Below are 20,547 nucleotides of genomic sequence, written 5' to 3' on the forward strand. Positions count from 1 at the left end.
AGGATATTTCAAAGATGTACAAAGTGTATAAAGTAATTAGAAAATCCAAGGATGATGGTTCTGGTAAAAGCACCAGGGGAGGCAAATCCACTCCGGAATATGTGGTTATTTCCATAAGGACAAATTGATGCCCAGTCCCTGATGGAAAAGTTCCATTGTAATCCCTCTGTCATCCAAGGACTTGTTGGTCTCCTAAGAAATGGTGACATTGGGGTTTCTACTGTTGAGAAATTGGGCACTCAACACTGTTGGTAGCCAAGTCAACCTATGAGAAGGTAAATCCATGTCAAACCCCTGAGTAACATCCATCCCTTCTACAATGGTAGTTTTGTTCATTGGCTCATCTGACAAGCACTGGGATGTCTAGAGAAAGAGGTTGATGGATCCCCACAGGCTGGGTCATCATGTTCCCAGTAGTAAGCATTCTCATGCAACACAAATATTCTCACACTCAGCCCATTCCAAAGATCCATTCACTTACTCCTCATATACATGTAGGCAAAGCAATTAGACTGTGCCTTATAATAAGCACTCTCCACATATTTTGCTGCCTCCTTGTTATTGCTACCAGTTTTCCAATCTTGTCCCTTCCCAGCATCTGACCATCTGACAAGACTGTTAATTGGCACTGATCAGATCCCTGGGTAGGACACTTTCTGAATTAAGAGATCAACCAGATGCACAGCTCCAAGTTATGTCTCCTCCCTTCGTTACCTCCCATCAGGGTCACATTTCAGTAGGGCTGTTAACTTTCAGTTAGTTCCTGCTTATCAGATAGTATCATCTGCAAATCATGTTCTTGGGTTTTTTCTTTTTCATTAAACTGGTTATTGGGACTCACCACAAGGACCTAGGAGTGAGCTGAGGGAGAGGAAGCAATGTGATGGCAGTAGCTGTGAGTTTGTGCCCTCTCTAACTTGCTTTTGCTTTCAGGACCTGCTCCAGAGTGACTTTGAATATAACACTGCTCTTTGGTGGTGGAGTGCTGTTACTGTCTGTCCAACGTTAGGGGCTGGTAGATCAGACAGCACCAAGCCTAGGATGGGCAGCTCAGTTTGCATGGTCACTTGGGGTCCCATGGTTATTCGTTCAATCTCTACCAGGGCCGGTGATTTAACTTTATGAACTCAATCATCAGGTGCCAGGAGCTGTTTCTCAAAAGGAGGGTAATATTCAACAAAAAGCATGGCTTATGCTCCAAAACTGTAGAGACTTGTGCTTTAATTCTCTGCTTGGGGCTTGTCACAGGCCTCATACAGCATCCCAATCTGGCACAGGCAATCACTCAACTCACTCAGACATTGACTTGTTCATTCAACAAACATCCACTGGTAACTACAGTGTTCACGGCCCATGCTGGGTACTGGGGTGGCATGTTCTCAAGACACAGCCCATCCAGTGAGGGAAACAGTGACAGCAGCAAAAGGAACCACTTAGGTTTGTGGGAGTGCAGATGAGCAACTGATTCACTCTTCTTTTGCAGATAGGCATGTTTCTAATCACAGATGATGCATGAGGAACATCTGCACAAATGTACAGACACAGGCACATATTTTTATGTACAAATATAGGCATTGTGTCCACACATTCTAATTATGGATTATGAATCAGAGGTCAGTGTGCTCTAGTGGAAGGAGTCCTGAATGGGAGACAAGTGACGGGATTTAATTTACCCCGGCTCCCTCACAGGATCCCTGTGTGGCCTGGGGCATGTCCTGGGCCCATCCTGGCTTCATATCTCCTGCCTATAACATGAGAACAGCATTAAGTCACCCAGCCTGGGCTCTGTGAGTATCACATTAGATAGTGGATGGGGAGCACCCAGAGTACTTTGTGCCTCAGGAGACTTACATCTTCACTAATTTGTCTTCAGTTTACCCACTAAGTGAGCCATTGTTTTTAAATAGCATTCTGATTGATGAAGAGAGTAAATGTGAGAGACAAGGGGAATGGGTGAATGTGTGAGTGAAGTGGGTGAATGTAATGTAATGAATGATTCAGTAAATAAGTGTGAATGAGGGAATCACTGAATAAATTACCAGTAACCTTTTCCTATATATTCTGCTAAGAGATGCAGTGGCCACACTTGCTTTCTAATGGAATTACGACTGAGAATGGGAGGCAATGAGATGACAATGTGAAGGACGGCTGCCCCAGAGGATATCTCAGGCCCTATAGGTCAGAGAAACATCAAGGCTGCCAGCCTTGCTTCAAACTTCATCTCGAGGCATTTGAAGGCCACACTGGCTACAGCAGAATCACTATATGAGCTGTCCAAATATGGATTCCTGGGCCTCACAGTCCTGGAGTCTGTATGAGTAGGTTGCGGAGGGGCCCAGGAATCTATCTTTATAATCCATTTATGAGTGAGCTTGATGTCCAATCATATTGGAAAACCAGTGATCTGGGCTAGAGGCCTCCTCTGAGGGACAAGTGAACAGGCACAGAGAAATCACCTGTGTTATGTGGCCACTCTCACTAAACTGTTTATCTTCGAAGGTCCTACCTAATTTGACCCTGCTCACCCAGAGAGACAGTGTGGAATATGGAGGTGGGGAGACACAGACACAGACCTGGGTTCAAATCCCAGCTTTGACCTTCTGTGAAGGTGAGGCAGCAGGCAAATCACTTACTGGCTCTCCTTCACTTTTCCCATCTGCACAATGAGCATGCACAATCTACAGCCCAGGACCACTGTGAGAATTTGAGAAAATTCCTCCCCGCAAATCACTGGTACCCAGTAATGAAGACCTGATGATAATTGTAATCCTTAGCATTATCAAGAGGTAATTATCGGAGAAGGCAATGGCACCCCACTCCAGTACCCTTGCCTGGAAAATCCCATAGATGGAGGAACCTGGTAGGCTGCAGTCCATAGGGTTGCTAAGAGTTGGACACCACTGAGCGACTTCACTTTCACTTTTCACTTTCATGCATTGGAGAAGGAAATGCATGGCAACCCACTCCAGTGTTCTTGCCTGGAGAATTCCAGGGACGGGGGAGCCTGGTGGGCTGCTGTCTATGGGGTCGCACAGAGTCGGACACGACTGAAGTGACTTAGCAGCAGCAGCATTATCAAGCACTTACGAAGATCCAAGTATGGTTCCAAATGATTTACATAAGTGATCTCACGGAATTTGCACTAACTTTATCTATGAAAGAGGAGCTATTATCCTTCCCATGCTACAGATGAGGAGCCTGAGGTGTAGAGAGTGTGAATAACTTGTCCAGGGGCCCACAGGCAGCAACTGAGTCCTTGGAGCCTGCACTCTTAAACGCTAAGCCATAAATGGCAGCTCCCTCTCCCCACCCCTTCTCCTTAAGGGTTAAAACAGAGGGGAGAGCCAATCCTGTGGAGATCAAACAGAACAAAGACCTCTGAAAGGAAGGAAGCCAAGGGAATGTATGTAAGCAGGCGCCTCAGAGAGTATGGGGGCTCAGTTTGCCCCTAAGCTTCCTGACAGCTGTAGCAGGAAAGGGGGTGGGGAGCAGAATTCTCTAGTTTCCATGTTCTGGGCTGGGGGGGGGGTCGGGGGCGGGGGGAAGGAGGCACAGACATTTGGACATTTGTCTAAATGGACATTTGTCTTGGACTGAAATTCCAGAGGAGTTGATCTTGTGGCCAGCTCAGCAAACATCCGGGACCAGAAATTCGTCTGTGATTTCACAAGGCGCTAAAAGGCTTATTCACACATCTGATTCTCTGAGAGTCAAAAGGCAGATGGAGGGGAAAAACACATGAAATTCTATCTAGAAGAGAACCTTGCTAGACTGTAAGTTCCCACAGCAGTAAGGGGTGTTGGGGGAGACCGAGTCCCTGTCTGTGTATCTGTCTCTCTCTGCAACACACACCACAGTCTCTCCGGGAGGAAATCCAGGCTCATGAGGACATGACACTCCTCCAGAGCCTGGGCTCCAGGATGGATGGCAAATGAGCCAGAATGAAGTCGTGAGTGATAGCCAGACTGCCAGAGCCTGGGAGCTGAGTGGGGGCTGGGTCTGTCAGGCTGGGCTTGCTTGGAAGAGGCAGAGTAGGGGCAGCTGATTGTAGGTTTGGGAGAAGCATGTGGTATTTGGGCAGGTGGGGTGGGGGTGTTGCCAGCAAATGGAGCAGCAGGTGGTGCAGAGCTCACATCTCATCCTCCCCAGATATTGCCCCTTTTGATGTCCCTTTACTTGGCTTTCTGCCTGGTGAACTCTTCATACCACCACCCATGCAGGTGAGGCTGACTCGCCCCCATCCACCAGGATTGAGAGGGGAGAGACCTGTGTCCGAATTACCTTCTGTCCATCACTGCAAGACCAGTCTGCCTTCTCCAGCTCAGGGATCATGGCCAACTTTGTGGTCCAGTATGATGTAGAATTGGAGGACATCATAGGAGACAGGCAAATGAGAGGGCCGGCAGAATGGAAAGTGGGCTCAGGAGTCAGACAGTCCTGGGAAACAAGGCGCTGGCCTCCACGAGGTACTTGTTTGTTTCTCCCTGGGGATCAGCGAGGATTAGTGCACACAGACAAGATGGTGTGTAGCAACACATGACTTCACAGCGGGGAAGCCCGTGTACCCCAAAGGCTTAGAGACCTGGAGCTTGAATTCAATAAATTGAACTGAACTCCAGGTAAACACACTCCTAAGTGAAGCAAGCCATAGCCCACTCCTAACCAGTCCTTTTAGGAAGGGAAATATTGGCCAGTGATTAGGCTCTCACAGTTTCTGCAGCTCTGATACTCTCATGTTCTCTTGGGTTTTCTGGATGTCTCTACCTTTCCAAAAGCCTTTTAGCCTCTTTTGAGCCATTTGCCTAAACTGGGAGCCCTTAAATTCTGAGCTCACACACTCACAAAGAACATGCCAAGGTCCCGTCCTCTTCCAGAGGAACAGAGGCTGATCCGGGACGCTTGTCTTGACAACAATCGTGTGGCAGCCTGAGATGTCTGGTCCCAGCCTGCTTGTTCCACAGCACCTCTCACTGCCTCCAGCACACAAACCATCCTCCAGCTGCCCCCACACCATGACACATCACACACCATTGTCCCAAAGCACCCGAACCTGCCAAACATCTGTGTCTGAGTATGTGCTCCAACTATCTGCCACCTTGGGAATGTCTTCTTCCTTTGTCCACTGGTGCATGTCCTCCTCATCCTGAAGACCATGCTTCAGTGCTGCAAGCTGCCCGTGGCTCAGATCATGAATTCCTTCTTGCCTAATTCAGACATAAATTGAAAAAGTAGGAAAATCACTAGACCATTCAGGTATGACTTAAATCAAATCCCTTCAGATTATACAGTGGAAGTGACAAACAGATTCAAGGGACTAGATCTGATAGACAGAGTGCCTGAAGAACGATGGGCAGAAGTTCATGACATTTACAGGAGGCAGTGATCAAGGCCATCCCCAAGGAAAAGAAATGCGAGAAGGCAAAATGGCTGTCTGAGGAAACCTTGAAAATAGCTGAGAAAAGAAGAGAAGCTAAAGGCAAAAGAGAACAGGAAAGATATAAGCATCTGAATGCAGAGTTCCAAAGATGAGAAAGGAGATATAAGAAAGCCTTCCTCAGCGATCAATGCAAAGAAATAGAGGAAAACCACAGAATGGGAAAGACTGGAGATCTCTTCAAGAAAATTAGAGATACCAAGGGAACATTTCATGCAAAGATGGGCTCGATAAAGGACAGAAATGGTACGTACCTAACAGAAGCAGAAGGTATTAAGAAGAGGTGGCAAGAATACAGAGAAGAACTGTACAAAAAAGAGCTACACGACCCAGATAATCACGATGGTGTGATCACTCACCTAGAGCCAGACATCCTGGAATGTGAAGTCAAGTGGGCCTTAGGAAGCATCACTACGAACAAAGCTAGTGGAGGTGATGGGATTCCAGTGGAGCTATTTCAAATCCTGAAAGATGATGCTGTGAAAGTGCTGCACTCAATATGCAGGCAAATTTGGAAAACGCAACAGCAGCCACAGGACTGGCAAAGGTCAGTTTTCATTCCAATCCCAAAGAAAGGCAATGCCAAAGAATGCGCAAACTACCGCACAATTGCACTCATCTCACACGCTAGCAATGTAACGCTCAAAATTCTCCAAGCGAGGCTTCAACAGCATGTGAACCGAGAACTTCCAAATGTTCAAGCTGGAAAGGTGTTCAAACTTCCATATGTAAATCTGCCTTTAGAAAAGGCAGAGGAACCGGAGATCAAATTGCCAACATCCCCTGGATCATAGAAGAAGCAAGGGACCTCCAGAAAAACGTCTACTTTTGCTTTACTGACTCCTCCAAAACCTTTGACTGTGTGGATCACAGCAAACTGTGGAAAATCCTTAAAGAGATGGGAATACGAGACTGCCTTAGCTGCCTCCTGAGAAATCTGAAAGCAGGTCAAGGAGCAACAGTTACAACTATACATGGAACAACAGACTGGTTCCAAATGGGGAAAGGAGTATGCAAAGGCTGTACATTGTCACCCTGTTTCCCTTACTTATATACAGAGTACATCATGTGAAATGCCGGGCTGGATGAAGCACAAGCTGTGATCAAGATTGCCAGGAGAAATATCAATAACCTCAGATACACAGATGACACCACCCTTATGGCAGAAAGTGAAGAGGAACTAAAGAGCCTCTTGATGAAAGTGAAGGAGGAGAGTGAAAAAGCTGGCTTAAAACTCAACATTCAGAAAACTAAGATCATGGAATCCAGTCCCATCATTTCATGGCAAATAGATGGGGAAACAATGGAAACCCTGACAGACTTATTTTCTTGGCCTCCAAAACCACTGCAGATGGTGACTGCAGCCATGAAAGTAAAAGACACTTGCTTCTTGGAAGAAAAGGTATCACCAACCTAAATGGCATATTAAAAAGCAGAGATATTACTTTGCCAACAAAGGTCCGTCTAGTCAAAGCTATGGTTTTCCAGTAGTCATGTATGGGTGTGAGAGTTGGACCATAAAGAAAGCTGAGTGCTGAAGAATCGATGCTTTTGAACTGTGGTGTTGGAGAAAACCCTTGAGAGTCCCTTCAACTGCAAGGACATCAAATCAGTCAATCATAAAGGAAATCAGTCCTGAATAATATTCGTGCTGAAGCTCCAATACTTTGGCCACCTGATGTGAAGAACTGACTCATTGTAAAATACCCTGATGCTGGGAAAGATTGAAGGCAGGAGGAGAAGGGGACGACAGAGGATGAGATGGTTGAATGGCATCACTGACTTGACAGACATGAGTTTGAGCAAGCTCTAGGAGTTGGTGTTGGAGAGGTAAGCCTGGCACATTGCAGTCCATGGGGTCGCAAAGAGTCGGACACGACTGAGTGGCTGAATGGAACTGATACTCCCATCCAGTGTGTGCTCTGATTCCTGCATCCCCAAAACAAGAACCCTTCAATCCACCTACCTACCATTTTATTTGAGTATGCCTGCCTTTCAAAGCCCAACACCCTCACTCCAGGAACAGCTAATCCGTTATGGCCTCTACTGCCTGTGTTGGGAACCCTGAAGTGAATCACACACAGATCTTATTCACTGTCTCCAGGTGAAACAGAGACATGCAAGAATGACACAAGATGAGAAGTGCTTTGTCAATGACAGCTTAAGTATGATGGATGGAAGCCATTGTGAGGGGTGAGGAGGTCAGAGAGTGCTCCCTGGAGGAAGTAAAAGACGTACTGTGGCCTTAAAGAATTCAAAGACATGTGCCAGGTTGGGAAGGACGCTCTCAGAGGCAAAGGCAATCTAGTAAACTGAGGGTTGCATGATACAAAGAATGGAGGTTGGAAAAATCCAGGGTTGTGAAGGGAACTACAAGAGGACTGGCGCTCCTGAAGCGTTGATTTGAGGCTCATGATATGTTCAGAGGTGAGCCTGAGGGCCATGCGTGCTGCAGGGGCTTGATAAGGAATATAAAGTTTATGTTGAGAGGCTTCAGCCATCCAAGGGAATGGGTCCAGTGGTGAGTGGGTATGAATTTGTGGAGGGGGACGAGTGAAGAACATTGGACTGGAGAAGGACTTGTGGGGTCAGCAATGGAGATTCATGGGTTGAATCCAAGAGAGCTAGAGAGGTGACCCGAGCAGAACGTCTAGAGCCAGAAGAGCAGATCTAGGATGGCAGTTGCTAAAGCAGAGCTTCCCAGTCTAGCAGCTATTGACCTCCACAACCCTTGGGGTATCCAGCCCCACCAACTGACATTGGGCTGTTCAGGGTTCTCAATGCCCACCACTTCCCCCATCGTGCTACACAAATGTAATCATTTTCTTTGCATGCCACGACTGACAAATATTAGGCAACACTGCTTATGGAACACGAGGAGAACATGGAGCTGAAGAAAGACTGAACCCCATGGGCCTGAGAGCCTGTAGGAGAATAAGGAGCTTTCGTCATCTCTGAATCCCAGGGGACAAGATTCTTCTAAGGACCAGAAGTGATTGTCAATTGTGAGCAGCATCAGAGAGGTGCAGTCTGAGGAGAACTGAGGTACACCCAGTGAGTTTTCAAACCAACTAGTCATTGCTGCCTTTGGTGAGAGAAGGATCAGTGGTGAGGGTGGGAGCTAGGCTCCAGTAGTCAGCGGAGTAAACTGGAGGTGAGAAGACCATTACAGCTGTGAGTTGGTTACCTTGGCATGCTACTGAGAAGAAAGGAGCTGGTTTGAAGTTTGGGTGGGGTCGGGATGAATGGAGGCGGTCTTAGTGGATGGAAAAGACAGCAACATGTTTAAATTCTAAAGAAGACCCAGTCGGGTGCATGGGTGGGGTTGGAGAGTAGGAGTCTGGCTGGTGGAAGAGGTCCTGGAGGCTGGGCATGCATGGGGTCAGGGAAGGATTGTTTTGTCTTTCAGTAGAGGGATGAGGCATATAGGCATGTGGACCTTGTGCAAGAGTGGAGTGGGCAGTCCAAGGGACATGGCCTGGTGCCCTTACTGTTCTCCTGTGGAGGGAAGGGAGACGGTTCCTGAGAACAGTGTGGCATGATAGCTGAAGGGAGTGTGAGAGGTAATGCCGCTGGTTTATAAGATGTGAGGTGTGGCACCACCAGTGAACCTGGGTGCATGGAGAGGTAGGGATGTGATTTTCCCAGAAGCTCTCACCTGCACAGGTATGGGAAGAACATGGAAAGAGAGCTGGACTCTGCCTGTTGCTTGGGCAGTTGCAGGATGTTTGACTCAGGCCTTGGGGGACTGCTGTAGTGTGCAAGGGAAAAGTGCAGACAGAGCCTAAACTTGTGCTTGTGAATTAATCAAAAGGCTGGCATGGAGGAGAAGAGCAAGATGTCCTCCCACCTTCCTTCCTTCTCTCCACTCCCAGCTCCCGCCCTCCAAGAGGGGAGGAGATAGTGTGTCCAGCTTTGTGATCAGAGAATGCCTGAATGTCTGAGAGGAGAATAAGCTGGTTATCCTGGGGCAGAGCCTGCTGCAGGCTTCTGGGCAGCACAGACCCTCTGCAAGCCTATACTTCCTTAGGCTGAGCTGCCACTGGTCCTGGGGGCCCTCCCAACTTCCCTCTCCCTTTCCCCCAGCTGTCCCAGGCGCCAGGCTCTGCAGAAAGAGAGATAGAGTGGGGGAAGGGGGTCAGCAGCCAATCGCAGACCTGATAGCCCAAGGCATCTGCACCTGGTCTAACCAATCCCTTCTGAACAAACTGCTCACTCAGGCTCTGCTCCCTCCTCCCCTCCCTGCTCTGCCCAGCAACAGCAGAAAGCAGGCTGAAGGAGGAGAGGGAGGCCCTGCAAACTCCCAGCCCCTGGCAGCAATGGAGCTGGGCCTCAGACTCACTCTACAGAGAGAGGTTGAAACAGTACTTACAGTTCCTGGAGCCCAGGCAAACTGTCCCTAGGGGCCCTCAAGACTGTGCAAGCCCAGCTCTCACAGACAGGAACTCACATATTATAGAGATCCTGATCCTTGGAGCCTTTGGCCTCAAGCCAGTCTCATTCTCTCCACACTCAGGGGCAGGCCCTGGGCTGGCAGTCTGATCAGCAGAGATACATAGTTCCGGTGGAGGAGATGGATATTGAGCAAGCAATCCCACAAATGCCTGTTTAATGGCAACAGTGGTAAGGCCTAGGAAGGAAAAGCATAGAGTTTTATGTAGCAAAATAGGAGAGGACTTGATTTAGACCCTTTCACAGTCTTTGTTGATTTCATTTCCATTTTCCTCAGATTTACAATGGCTATTTTATTTATGGTTTGCACCCAGAGGCCTTCCACCTGTTGGTAAAAATGTGGAGTTTGTTTTTGACATGAGTGGCTCTATGTGTGGTACCAAGATGAAGCAGGTAACAGGGACCCTGGGGGTCTTTTGTAGCTTTTGATTTAGAAAGCTCAGAAAGCAGAGTGCTCGAACAGTGGTTCCCTGAGACCGGACTCACTGCCATCCCATCACCCTTTGACCTTATAGACCTAGGCCTACCTTAGTGTCTTGTTTCCTTATCAATTAGGACCACCATAAACATGGAGCCAAGTATGACTAATATGCTTAGGATTCTAATGGGAAAAGTGGACAACATTTAAGAACAGATGGGAAATTTAACCAGAGAGGTATACTCTAAGAAAATTTATAAGAATGCTAGAAATATAAAACACTGTAACGATAATGAAAAATGCTTTTTATGGCTCATCAGAGGACTGAACATGGCCAAAGAAAGATCAGTGAACTTGAAGATATGAGAATAGAACTTCCCAAACCGAAAGACACAGATGTGTATAACGGACTTTTGGACTCAGAGGGAGAGGGAGAGGGTGGGATGATTTGGGAGAATGGGAATTCTAACATGTATACTATCATATAAGAATTGAATCGCCAGTCCATGTCTGACGTAGGGTGTAGCATGCTTGGGGCTGGTGCATGGGGATGACCCAGAGAGATGTTGTGGGGAGGGAGGTGGGAGGGGGGGTCATGTTTGGGAACGCATGTAAGAATTAAAGATTTTAAAATTTAAAAAAACAACAACAACAACAACAAAAAAAAAAAAAAAAGAAAGAAAGAAAACCAACAGAATATCCAAGAACTATGTACTTGTACAAAAGTGTAACATGTTTAATGGGAATACCATAAGGAGAAGAAAGAAAGTTGCAGAAGAAATATTTGAAGGAATAACAGGCACAGATTTTCCAAATAACAAATGACATCTATCAAATCAGAGGTCCTGGAAGCTCACAGCACACTAAGCAGGATAAATGCTAAAAGATATGCATGGAGGCATATGCAGAAAATCAAAGACAAAGAGAAAATCCTGAAAAAGCCCACAGAAAATAAAATCTTTCTTATAGAGGAACAAGGATAAGAATTACATTGAATTTCTCTTGAGAAACCATGCAAGATAAAAGAGAGTACAGTGAAATGTTTAAAGTGTCGAAAGAGAAAACCACCCAATTTGACAACAAAATTGCCTTTCCAAAATGAAAAATAAAGACTTTATCAGCCAAACCAATATTGAGATAATTGTCACCAGTAGACCTGTCTTGCACAGCTAAAAGTTAAAAGAAGTTCTTCAGAGAGAAGGGAAATGAGATGGCTCAGATACTTGGATCTACGTAAAGAAAGGAAGATTGTTAGAGAAATAATAAATAAAGATAAAATAATATATTTTATTTTTAAACTAATTGATCTAATGGATAACAATTTACTCAGAATAATTAGAGCAACTATGTATTCAGTGATTATAGCTTATTGATAAGTGAAATTAATGACAGCAGTGCTATAAGGGATAGGAGAAAGGAATTGGACTACTCTGTCACAAGGTAGGTGAACTATGCATGAAGTCATAAAATGTTATTTGAATGTAGACTTGGATTAACTGTAAAGGCATATTTTAAACTCTAGGGCAACCACTAATAAATTTTCTTAACATAATGGATATGCTAAGAAATGAGAGAAAACAGGACCATACAAAACACTCAATTAAAATCAAAGAAGTCAGAAAAAAGAATAGGAGACAAAGAAAAAAAGGAAAAGGAAGAGAAAGCAATTTTAAAATATAGCCTGGGATTTCTTTGGAAAGAATGGTGCTAAAGCTGAAAATCCAGTACTTGGCCACCTCATGCAAAGTGTTGACTCATTGGAAAAGACTCTGATGCTGGGAGGGATTGGGTTCAGGAGGAGAAGAGGACGACAGAGGATGAGATGGCTGGATGGCATCACTGACTCAATGGACGTGAGTCTGAGTGAACTCCGGGAGTTGATGATGGACAGGGAGGCCTGGTGTCCTGCGATTCATGGGGTTGCAAAGAGTTGGACATGACTGAGTGACTGAACTGAACTGAACTGAGGAAGGAAAAGAGTAGAGTTTTATGTAGCAAAATAAGAGAGGACTTAATTTAGACACTTTCACAGTTTTTGTTTATTTCTCTTCCATTTTCCTCAGATTTACAATGGCTGTTTTATTTATTGCTTTGCACCCAGAGGCCTTCCACCTGTTGGAAAAAATATGGAGTTTGTTTTCGACATGAGAGGCTCCATGTGTGGTACCACGATGAAGCAGGTAACAGGGACCCTCTGGGTCTTTCATAGCTTTTGATTTAGAAAACTCGGAAAGTAGAGTGCTGGAACAGTGGTTCCCTAAGACCAGACTCTGTACCATCCAATGACCCTTTGACCTTATAGGCCTAGTCCTACCTTAGTGTCTTGGTTCCTTATCAGTTAGAACCCCCATAGACATGGAGCCACAGAACCCTAGGAATACTGAAACGTAGGACCACAGGGCCTGAACCCATTGATAGCCTCAGCCACAAGCCTCCAGGTCTCATAAGTGCTCAGAGTTAAAGAGCCTTTGAGCTAGAGTACTCTCGCATCACATAGGCTGCATGAAAAACATTAAAAGTTTGATCATTTCAGACTCTGAATTGTCAAGGGGCCACAGCTTTGTTTTCTTGTTTTTTGACTACATAGCCAAAAGAGTACTGTGCCTTGGGCTTATAGTTCTTAGGAGCCATAGAGTCCTGGGTCCATCTAGGCTTCAATCTTGTTCACTTTACCAGAGCACTGTTGAAACAGAACCTTGGAGCCATAAACCAAAATGATTCTGATTTTAGAGCCTGAATCCATAAACTTCTGGAAACTGCTTTTCAGACCATCAGACTGTGGAGGTCCAGAGTATAAGGTTCTGATTTTAGGACAGTAGCACCTTTGTTGCTGAAAGAAGCATACTTTGAAAGTAAGGTATAGAATGCAAGATCCCCTGAATTTTAGCATCATGGGTACCTGGGTGCCTAAGACTTCACAAAGTCTTTGGAAATTAAACTCTTTTAGGGTAAGATTATTTTTTTGTGTTATAAGCTCCAAGTGTCTAGCACTAGTTATCCTAGGCCAGAGTGGTTTTTCAGCCCCTGAACCATAGTATCTTTTGACTAAACCTGAGGTCTACATGTCCAGTCTACATCCAAATGTATTTAATGATTACTTCATTTAAGATATGATATTTTTTAGTTTTAGAAATCAGCATTAGTGAGTTTAAAGAGATCATTGGAAAGTATCTTAATTGAGACAAAGACATCCCAAAGAATGAAAATAATAGAAACATATGTCAGAAAGCCAAATGATAAAATAAACTATATTTTTGTTTATTCATTTCTATTGAAATATAGTTGATTTATAGTATTGTGCCAATCTCTGCTGTACAACAAAGTGACTCAGTTATACACATATATACATTCCTTTTTTTCTTTGAATATTCTTTTCCATTATGGTTTATCATAGAATATTGAATATAGTTCCCTGTGCTAGGATCTTGTTGTTTATCCATTCTATATATAATAGTTTATACATATTAATCCCACACTCTTAGTCCTTCCCTTCCCCATCCCTTTCTGCTTTGCAACCACAAGTCTGTTCTCCATGTCTGTGAGTCTGTCTTTGTTTTGTAGATAGGTTCATTTGTGTCATATTTTAGATTTCACATATAAATGATAATGATGAAATAATTTAATCTATAGCTTAGAGAATACCAGTTAGGGAAAGCATAAAGAAAACTAGAATTAGGTACACCATGGGCAAGCTGTTGAAAACAGTGGAAGTGAAGAAATAATCAGAATCATTGAGAGTGAATTATTATCATCAGGAAATAATAATACATCTTAGAAATGAACTTGGAAAAAACCTATGGGAAGTCATAGGCAATGCAATGACTTTTTAAAAGGAATTATATATTTAAAAAACTAACAAGCTGTGTTCTATACCCAGTCAAAATGTTCTTCAAAAATTAAGGTAAGGGACTTCCCTTGTGGTCCAGTGGTTAAGAATCTGCCTTCCAGTGCAGGGGATGTGGATTCGATCCCTAGTTGGGGAAAGAAGATCCCACATGCCTCAAGATAGCTAAGCAAGAGCACTACTGAGCCTGTGTGCTCTAGATCCCATGTGTCAGAACTAGAGAAGCCCACTCACTACAACAGAAGATCCCACATACTTCAACTAAGGCTCAGTGCAGCCAAATAAACATAATTATTTTTTTTTAAATGAAGGTAAAATTGTGACTTTTTAAATACGTATTGACAGAATTTTTTTGTCAGCAAACTCAAGCAACAAGAAGAATTAGAGGATGTTCTTTAAGTTAAAGTAAAATTAACCTAGATGGACAAACAGAATTTTAGAATGGCTGAAGTTCGCTTGGAAAAAATATACACATGAGTAAGTATAAGAGAATACTGTTTCCCCATCCTGTGGAAGATTCATGTTGATGTATGGCAAAACCAATACAATATTGTAATGTAATTAGCCTCCAATTAAAATAAATAAATTTATATCAAAAAAATAAAATAAAATGGGAAAAAAGAATACTGTTTTTACAATATTATTGCTTGCTATAGGATTTATAGTAGGCACAATTAAAATATTTAAAAATTTAAGTGCATGAAGGAAATAGAGTTAGATGGTTTTATTCTTTCATTCTTTGAGAAGTGATTAAACTTCTAAGTTAAGGTAGACTATAATAAGGCAAGAATTCATATTGTAATATTAAGGGTAAAGACAAAAGCAACAATACAACTATATATTATTAAAAATCTAATAAAAGAGATAAAATGGAACAGTAAAATATTATTAATAACAAATCCAAAAGAAGTCAAAGAAGGAGAATTAAAGATACAAAGAACAGATGGGACAAATCAAAAAGTAGAATTAAGATATTAAGTTTATGGGAGGAGAAATGATGGTGAAGTAGAAGGACCTTGAGCTCACCTCCTTTTACAAGAACACCAAAATCACAACTAACTGCTGAAAAAACAATTTAAAAAAGGACCAGAACCAACCAAGAAAGATATTCTACATCCAGAGACATAAAGAAGAAATCTGACTAGTTGGTAGGAGGGATGCACTCGTGATATAATCAAATCCAATACCCCTGAGTGGTTAAACCACAAACTAGAAAATAATTATTAATATATTGTAGAAGCAAGACTTCTAAGACCCATGTCAGTTTCCCCAGCCTGAGTGTCTGGTATCAGGAGGAGGAGCCCCCAGAGTATTTGGCTTTGAGGATCAGTGGGGCTTCATTGCTGGAGCTCCACCAAACTGGGAAAGACAGACTCCATTCTTGCAGGGCACACTCAAGGTCTTGTGTTCAACAAGACCCAGGGCAAAATCAGTGACTTCATAAGATCCTGGGCCATATCTACCTGCTGGTCTTAGAGAGCCTCCTGGGGAGGTAGGGGTGGTTGTTTTTCTTGCTGGGATCATAAAAGCTGGTGTCAGAAATATTGGCGCTTTCACCACAGCAAACATTATCTTCAATGGTAAAAAATTGAAAGCATTTCCCCTAAAGTCAGGAGCAAGACAAGGGTGCCCACTCTCACCACTACTATTCTACATCATTTTGGAAGTTTTGGCCACAGCAATCAGAGCAGAAAAAGAAACAAAAGGAATCCAGATTGGAAAAGAAGAAGTAAAACTCTCACTATTTGCAGATGACATGATCCTCTACATAGAAAACCCTAAAGACTCCACCAGAAAATTACTAGAGCGCATCAATGAATATAGTAAAGTTGCAGGATATAAAATCAACACACAGAAAGCCCTTGAATTCCTGTACACTAATAATTAGAAAACAGAACGAGAAATTAAGGAAACAATTCCATTCATCATTGCAATGAAAAGAATAAAATACTTAGGAATATATCTACCTAAAGAAACTAAAGACCTATACAAACTATAAAACACTGATGAAAGAAATCAAAGATGACACAAATAGACGGAGAAATATTCATGTTCATGGATCGGAAGAATCAATATAGTGAAAACGAGTATACTGCCCAAAGCAATGTATAGATTCAATGCAATCTCTATCAAGCTACCAATGGTATTTTTTTCAGAGAACTAGAACAAATAACTTCACAATTTGTATGGAAATACAAAAAAACCTCAAATAGCCAAAGCAATCTTGAGAAAGAAGAATGGAACTGGAGGAATCAACCTGCCTGACTTCAGGCTCTACTACAAAGCCATGGTCATCAAGACAGTATCGTACTGGCACAAAGACAGAAATATAGATCAATGGAATAAAATAGAAAGCCAAGAGATAAATCCATGCACCTATGGACACCTTATCTTTGACAAAGGCGGCAAGAATATACAATGGAGAAAAGACAATCTCTTTAACAAGTGGCGCTGGGAAAGCTGGTCAACTGCCTGTAAAAGAATGAAACTAGAACACTTTCTATCATCATACACAGAAATAAACTCAAAATGGATTAATGATCTAAACGTAAGACCAGAAACTATAAAACTCCTAGAGGAGAACATAGGCAAAACACTCTAACATAAATCAAAGCAGGATCCTCTATGACCCACCTCCCAGAGTAATGGAAATAAAAGCAAAAATAGACAAATGGGACCTAATTAAACTTAAAAGCTTTTGCACAATGAAGGAAACTATAAACAAGGTCAAAGGACAGCCTTCAGAATGGGAGAAAATAATAGCAAATGAAGCAACTGACAAAGAATTAATCTCAAAAATATACAAGCAACTCCTGCAGCTCCATTACAGAAAAATAAACGACCCAATAAAAAAATGGGCTAAAGAACTAAATAGACATTTCTCCAAAGAAGACATACGGATGGCTAACAAACACATGAAAAGATGCTCAACATCACTCACTATCAGAGAAATGCAAATCAAAACCACAATGAGGTACCATTTCATGCCACTCAGAATGGCTGCTATCCAAAAGTCTACAAGCAATAAATGCTGGAGAGAGTGTGGAGAAAAGGGAACCCTCTTCCACTGTTGGTGGGAATGCAAACTAGTACAGCCACTATGGAGAACAGTGTGGAGATTCCTTAAAAAACTGGAAATAGAACTGCCTTATGACCCAGCAATCCCACTGCTGGGCATACACACTGAGGAAACCAGAATTGAAAGAGACCCGTGTACCCCAATGTTCATTGCAGCACTGTTTATAATAGCCAGGACATGGAAGGAACCTAGATGTCCATCAGCAGACGAATGGATAAGAAAGCTGTGGTACATATATACAATGGAATATTACTCAGCTATTGAAAAGAATGCATTTGAATCAGTTCTAATGAGGTGGATGAAACTGGAGCCTATTATACAGAGTGAAGTATGTCAGAAAGAAAAATACCAATACAGTATATTAACGTATATATATGGAATTTAGAAAGATGGTAATGATGACCCTATATGCGAGACAGCAAAAGAGACACAGGTGTAAAGAACAGACTTGGACTCTGTGGGAAAAGGCAAGGGTGGGACAATTTGAGAGAACAGAATTGAAACATGTATATTATCATATGTGAAACTGATCAGCAGTTCAGCTTCGATGCAGGGTGCTTAGGGCTGGTGCACTGGGATGACCCAGAGGGATGGGATGGGGAGGGAGGTGGGAGGGGGGTTTAGGATGGGGAACACATGTACACCCTTGGCTGATTCATGTCAATGTATGGCAAAACCACTACAATATAGTAAAGTAGTTAGCCTCCAATTAAAATAAATAAATTTATTTTTTTAAAAAAAGAAATATTGCAGTTTTCGTCGACTTGAGTCCTTGGAGGCAGACATCTTGCTTGTGTAATTAGCCCCTAGGCCTTGTTGTTGTTCAGTTGCTCAGTCGTGTCCAACTTCTTTGTGACCCCATGGACTACAGCACACCAGGCTTCCCTGTCCTTCACCATCTCCTGGAGCTTGCTCAAACTCATGTCCATTGAGCTGGTGATGCCATCCAACCATCTCATCCTCCGTCGTCCCCTTCTGCTGTCTTCAATCTTTCCCAGCATTGGGGTCTTTTCTAATGAGTTGGCTCTTCCCATCAGTTGGCCAAAATATTGGAGTTTCAGCTTCAGCATCAGTCCTTTTAATGAATATTCAGGACTGATTTACTTTAGGATTAACTGGTCTGATCTCCTTGCAGTCCAAGGGACTCTCAAGAGTCTTCTCCAACACCACAGTTCAAAAACATCAATTCTTCGGTGTTCAGCCTTCCTTATGGTTCAACTCTCATATCTATACTTGACTACTGGAAAACCATAGCTTTGACTAGACAGACCCTTGTCAGTAAAGTAATGTCTCAGCAATGTAAAATGGTTTTTAATATGCTGTCTAGGTTTGTCATAGCTTTTCTTCTAAGGAGCCAGAGTCTTTTAATTTTTTGGCTGCAGTCACCATCTGCAGTGATTTTGGAGCCCAGGAAAATAAAGTCTGTGACTGTTTGCATTGTTTTCTCATCCATTTGCCATGAAGTGATGGGACCAGATGCCATAATCTTAGTTTTCTGAATGTTGAGTTTTAAGTCAGCTTTTTCACAGCACCATCCATCAATAGAAAGGCTGCCTAAAGACTTTCTGAACCCACAGCCATCTCCAGGAATGCCCCTTAATGTGGTTATGCCCACCAGAGGGCCAAGATTTAGCTTTACCCAGCAGTGGGCAAGCCTGACCCTTCCTACCAGGAAGCGTGCCCAAGTCTCCAGACTAGCCTCACTCATCAGGGGGGCAGATACCAGAAGCAAAAACAAAACAAGCAAAAAACACATTTCCTCAGCCAATGGAACTGAGTCTGTAAACGGGTCAGGACCTGCCCTGGGACCAGCTGATGCCTGGTCTGTGGATGACAAGAGGGGCGTGTACTCCTGTGACACATAGGCCACCCCCAACAGAAGGGCCACTTCTCCAAGGTTGAGAAATGTAACTAACCTACCATATACATAAAAGCACACATATAATTTGGACCAAATGAGACAGCATAGGAATATTTTCCAGACAAAGGAACAAGATAAAATCGCCAAAGAACAAGTAATTAGAGTGGACATAGGCAATCTATCCTAAAAAAGAGTTCAGGGTAATGATCATAAAGATGATTCAAGAACTCAGGAAAAGAATGGATGCTTAGAGTGAGAAGGCACAAGATGTTTTTAACAAAGAGTTAGAAAATATAAAGAACAACCAAAGTTGAAGAATACAATAACTGAAATAAAAGCCACAATTGAAGGAGTCAATGGCAGAATAGATGAGGCAGAAGAAATGGCTAAGAGTCCTGGAAGATAGAGTGATGGAAATTACTGCTGTGGAACAGAGGAAAAAGAATGAAAAGAAATGAGGACAGTATAAGAGACCTCTGAGACAACATCAAAATGTACCAACATTCACATTATAAGGGTCTCAAAAAGGGAAGAGAGAGAGAAAGGACCTGAGAAAATATTTAAAGAGATAGTAGCTGGAAACTTCCCTAACATGGGAGAGGAAACAGTCACTTAAGTCCAGGAAGCACAGAGAGTCCCATATGTGATTAACACAAGGGGGAACACTCTGAGATACATATTAATCAAACTGACAAAAATTAGAGATGAAGACAAAATATTAAAAGCCAAAAGAGGGGTTTCCCTGGTAGCTCAGTGGTAAAGAATCTGCCTGCCAATTCAGGAGACATGGGTTTGATCCCTGGTCCCAGAGGATCTCACATGCCATGGAGCAACTAAGTCCCTGTGTGCCACAACCACTGAGCATCTGCTCTAGAGCATGAAAACCACAATCACTGAATCCCGAGTACCCTAGAGACCATGCTTCACAAGAGAAGCCAGTGCAATTAAAAGTCTGCTCTCTGCAACTAGAGAAAAGCCTGTGCAGCAATGAAGACCCATCACAGCCAATAAGTAAATAAAAGTATTTTTAAAAAGAAACAAGGGAAAATAATATATAACATCCAAGGGAATCCCCATTAGGTTATCAGCTGATATTTCAGCAGAAACTCTGCAGACCAAAAGGGAACGGCATGATTTATTTAAGGTGATGAAAGGGAAAAATCTACAACCAAGAGTACACAGGAAGACTTGCTCAGATTTGACAAAGAAATCAAAAGCTTTACAGACAAGCAAACACTAAAAGAATTCAATACCACCAAACCACCTTTACAACAAATGCTAAAGGAACTTCTCTTGGTATAAAAGAAAAGGCTACAACTAGAAACAAGAAAGTTACAAAATAACAAAGCTTTCTAAGGGAAATATACAATAAAGGGAAACATACAATAAAGATAGGAAATGATCCACACAAATATGATATGTAAACCAGTAATCATGAGAGGAGGAGAGAACAAATGCA

At 42.9% G+C, this 20,547-nt stretch overlaps 1 protein-coding gene across 1 annotated transcript in view; it reads left to right on the forward strand.

Moving 5' to 3' along the window:
* The first annotated feature begins 4,330 nt into the window (after positions 1-4,330).
* LOC106990669 (trophinin) overlaps positions 4,331-20,547 on the forward strand; it is an 85,534-nt gene continuing 69,317 nt past the window's right edge. The window contains 1 exon segment of the mRNA XM_042242315.2: positions 4,331-4,466. Within this exon segment, the coding sequence (XP_042098249.1) occupies positions 4,331-4,466 (136 nt within the window).

The sequence above is a fragment of the Ovis aries genome, chromosome X, assembly GCF_016772045.2.
Source record: "Ovis aries strain OAR_USU_Benz2616 breed Rambouillet chromosome X, ARS-UI_Ramb_v3.0, whole genome shotgun sequence".
Classification (NCBI taxonomy): Eukaryota; Metazoa; Chordata; class Mammalia; order Artiodactyla; family Bovidae; genus Ovis; species Ovis aries.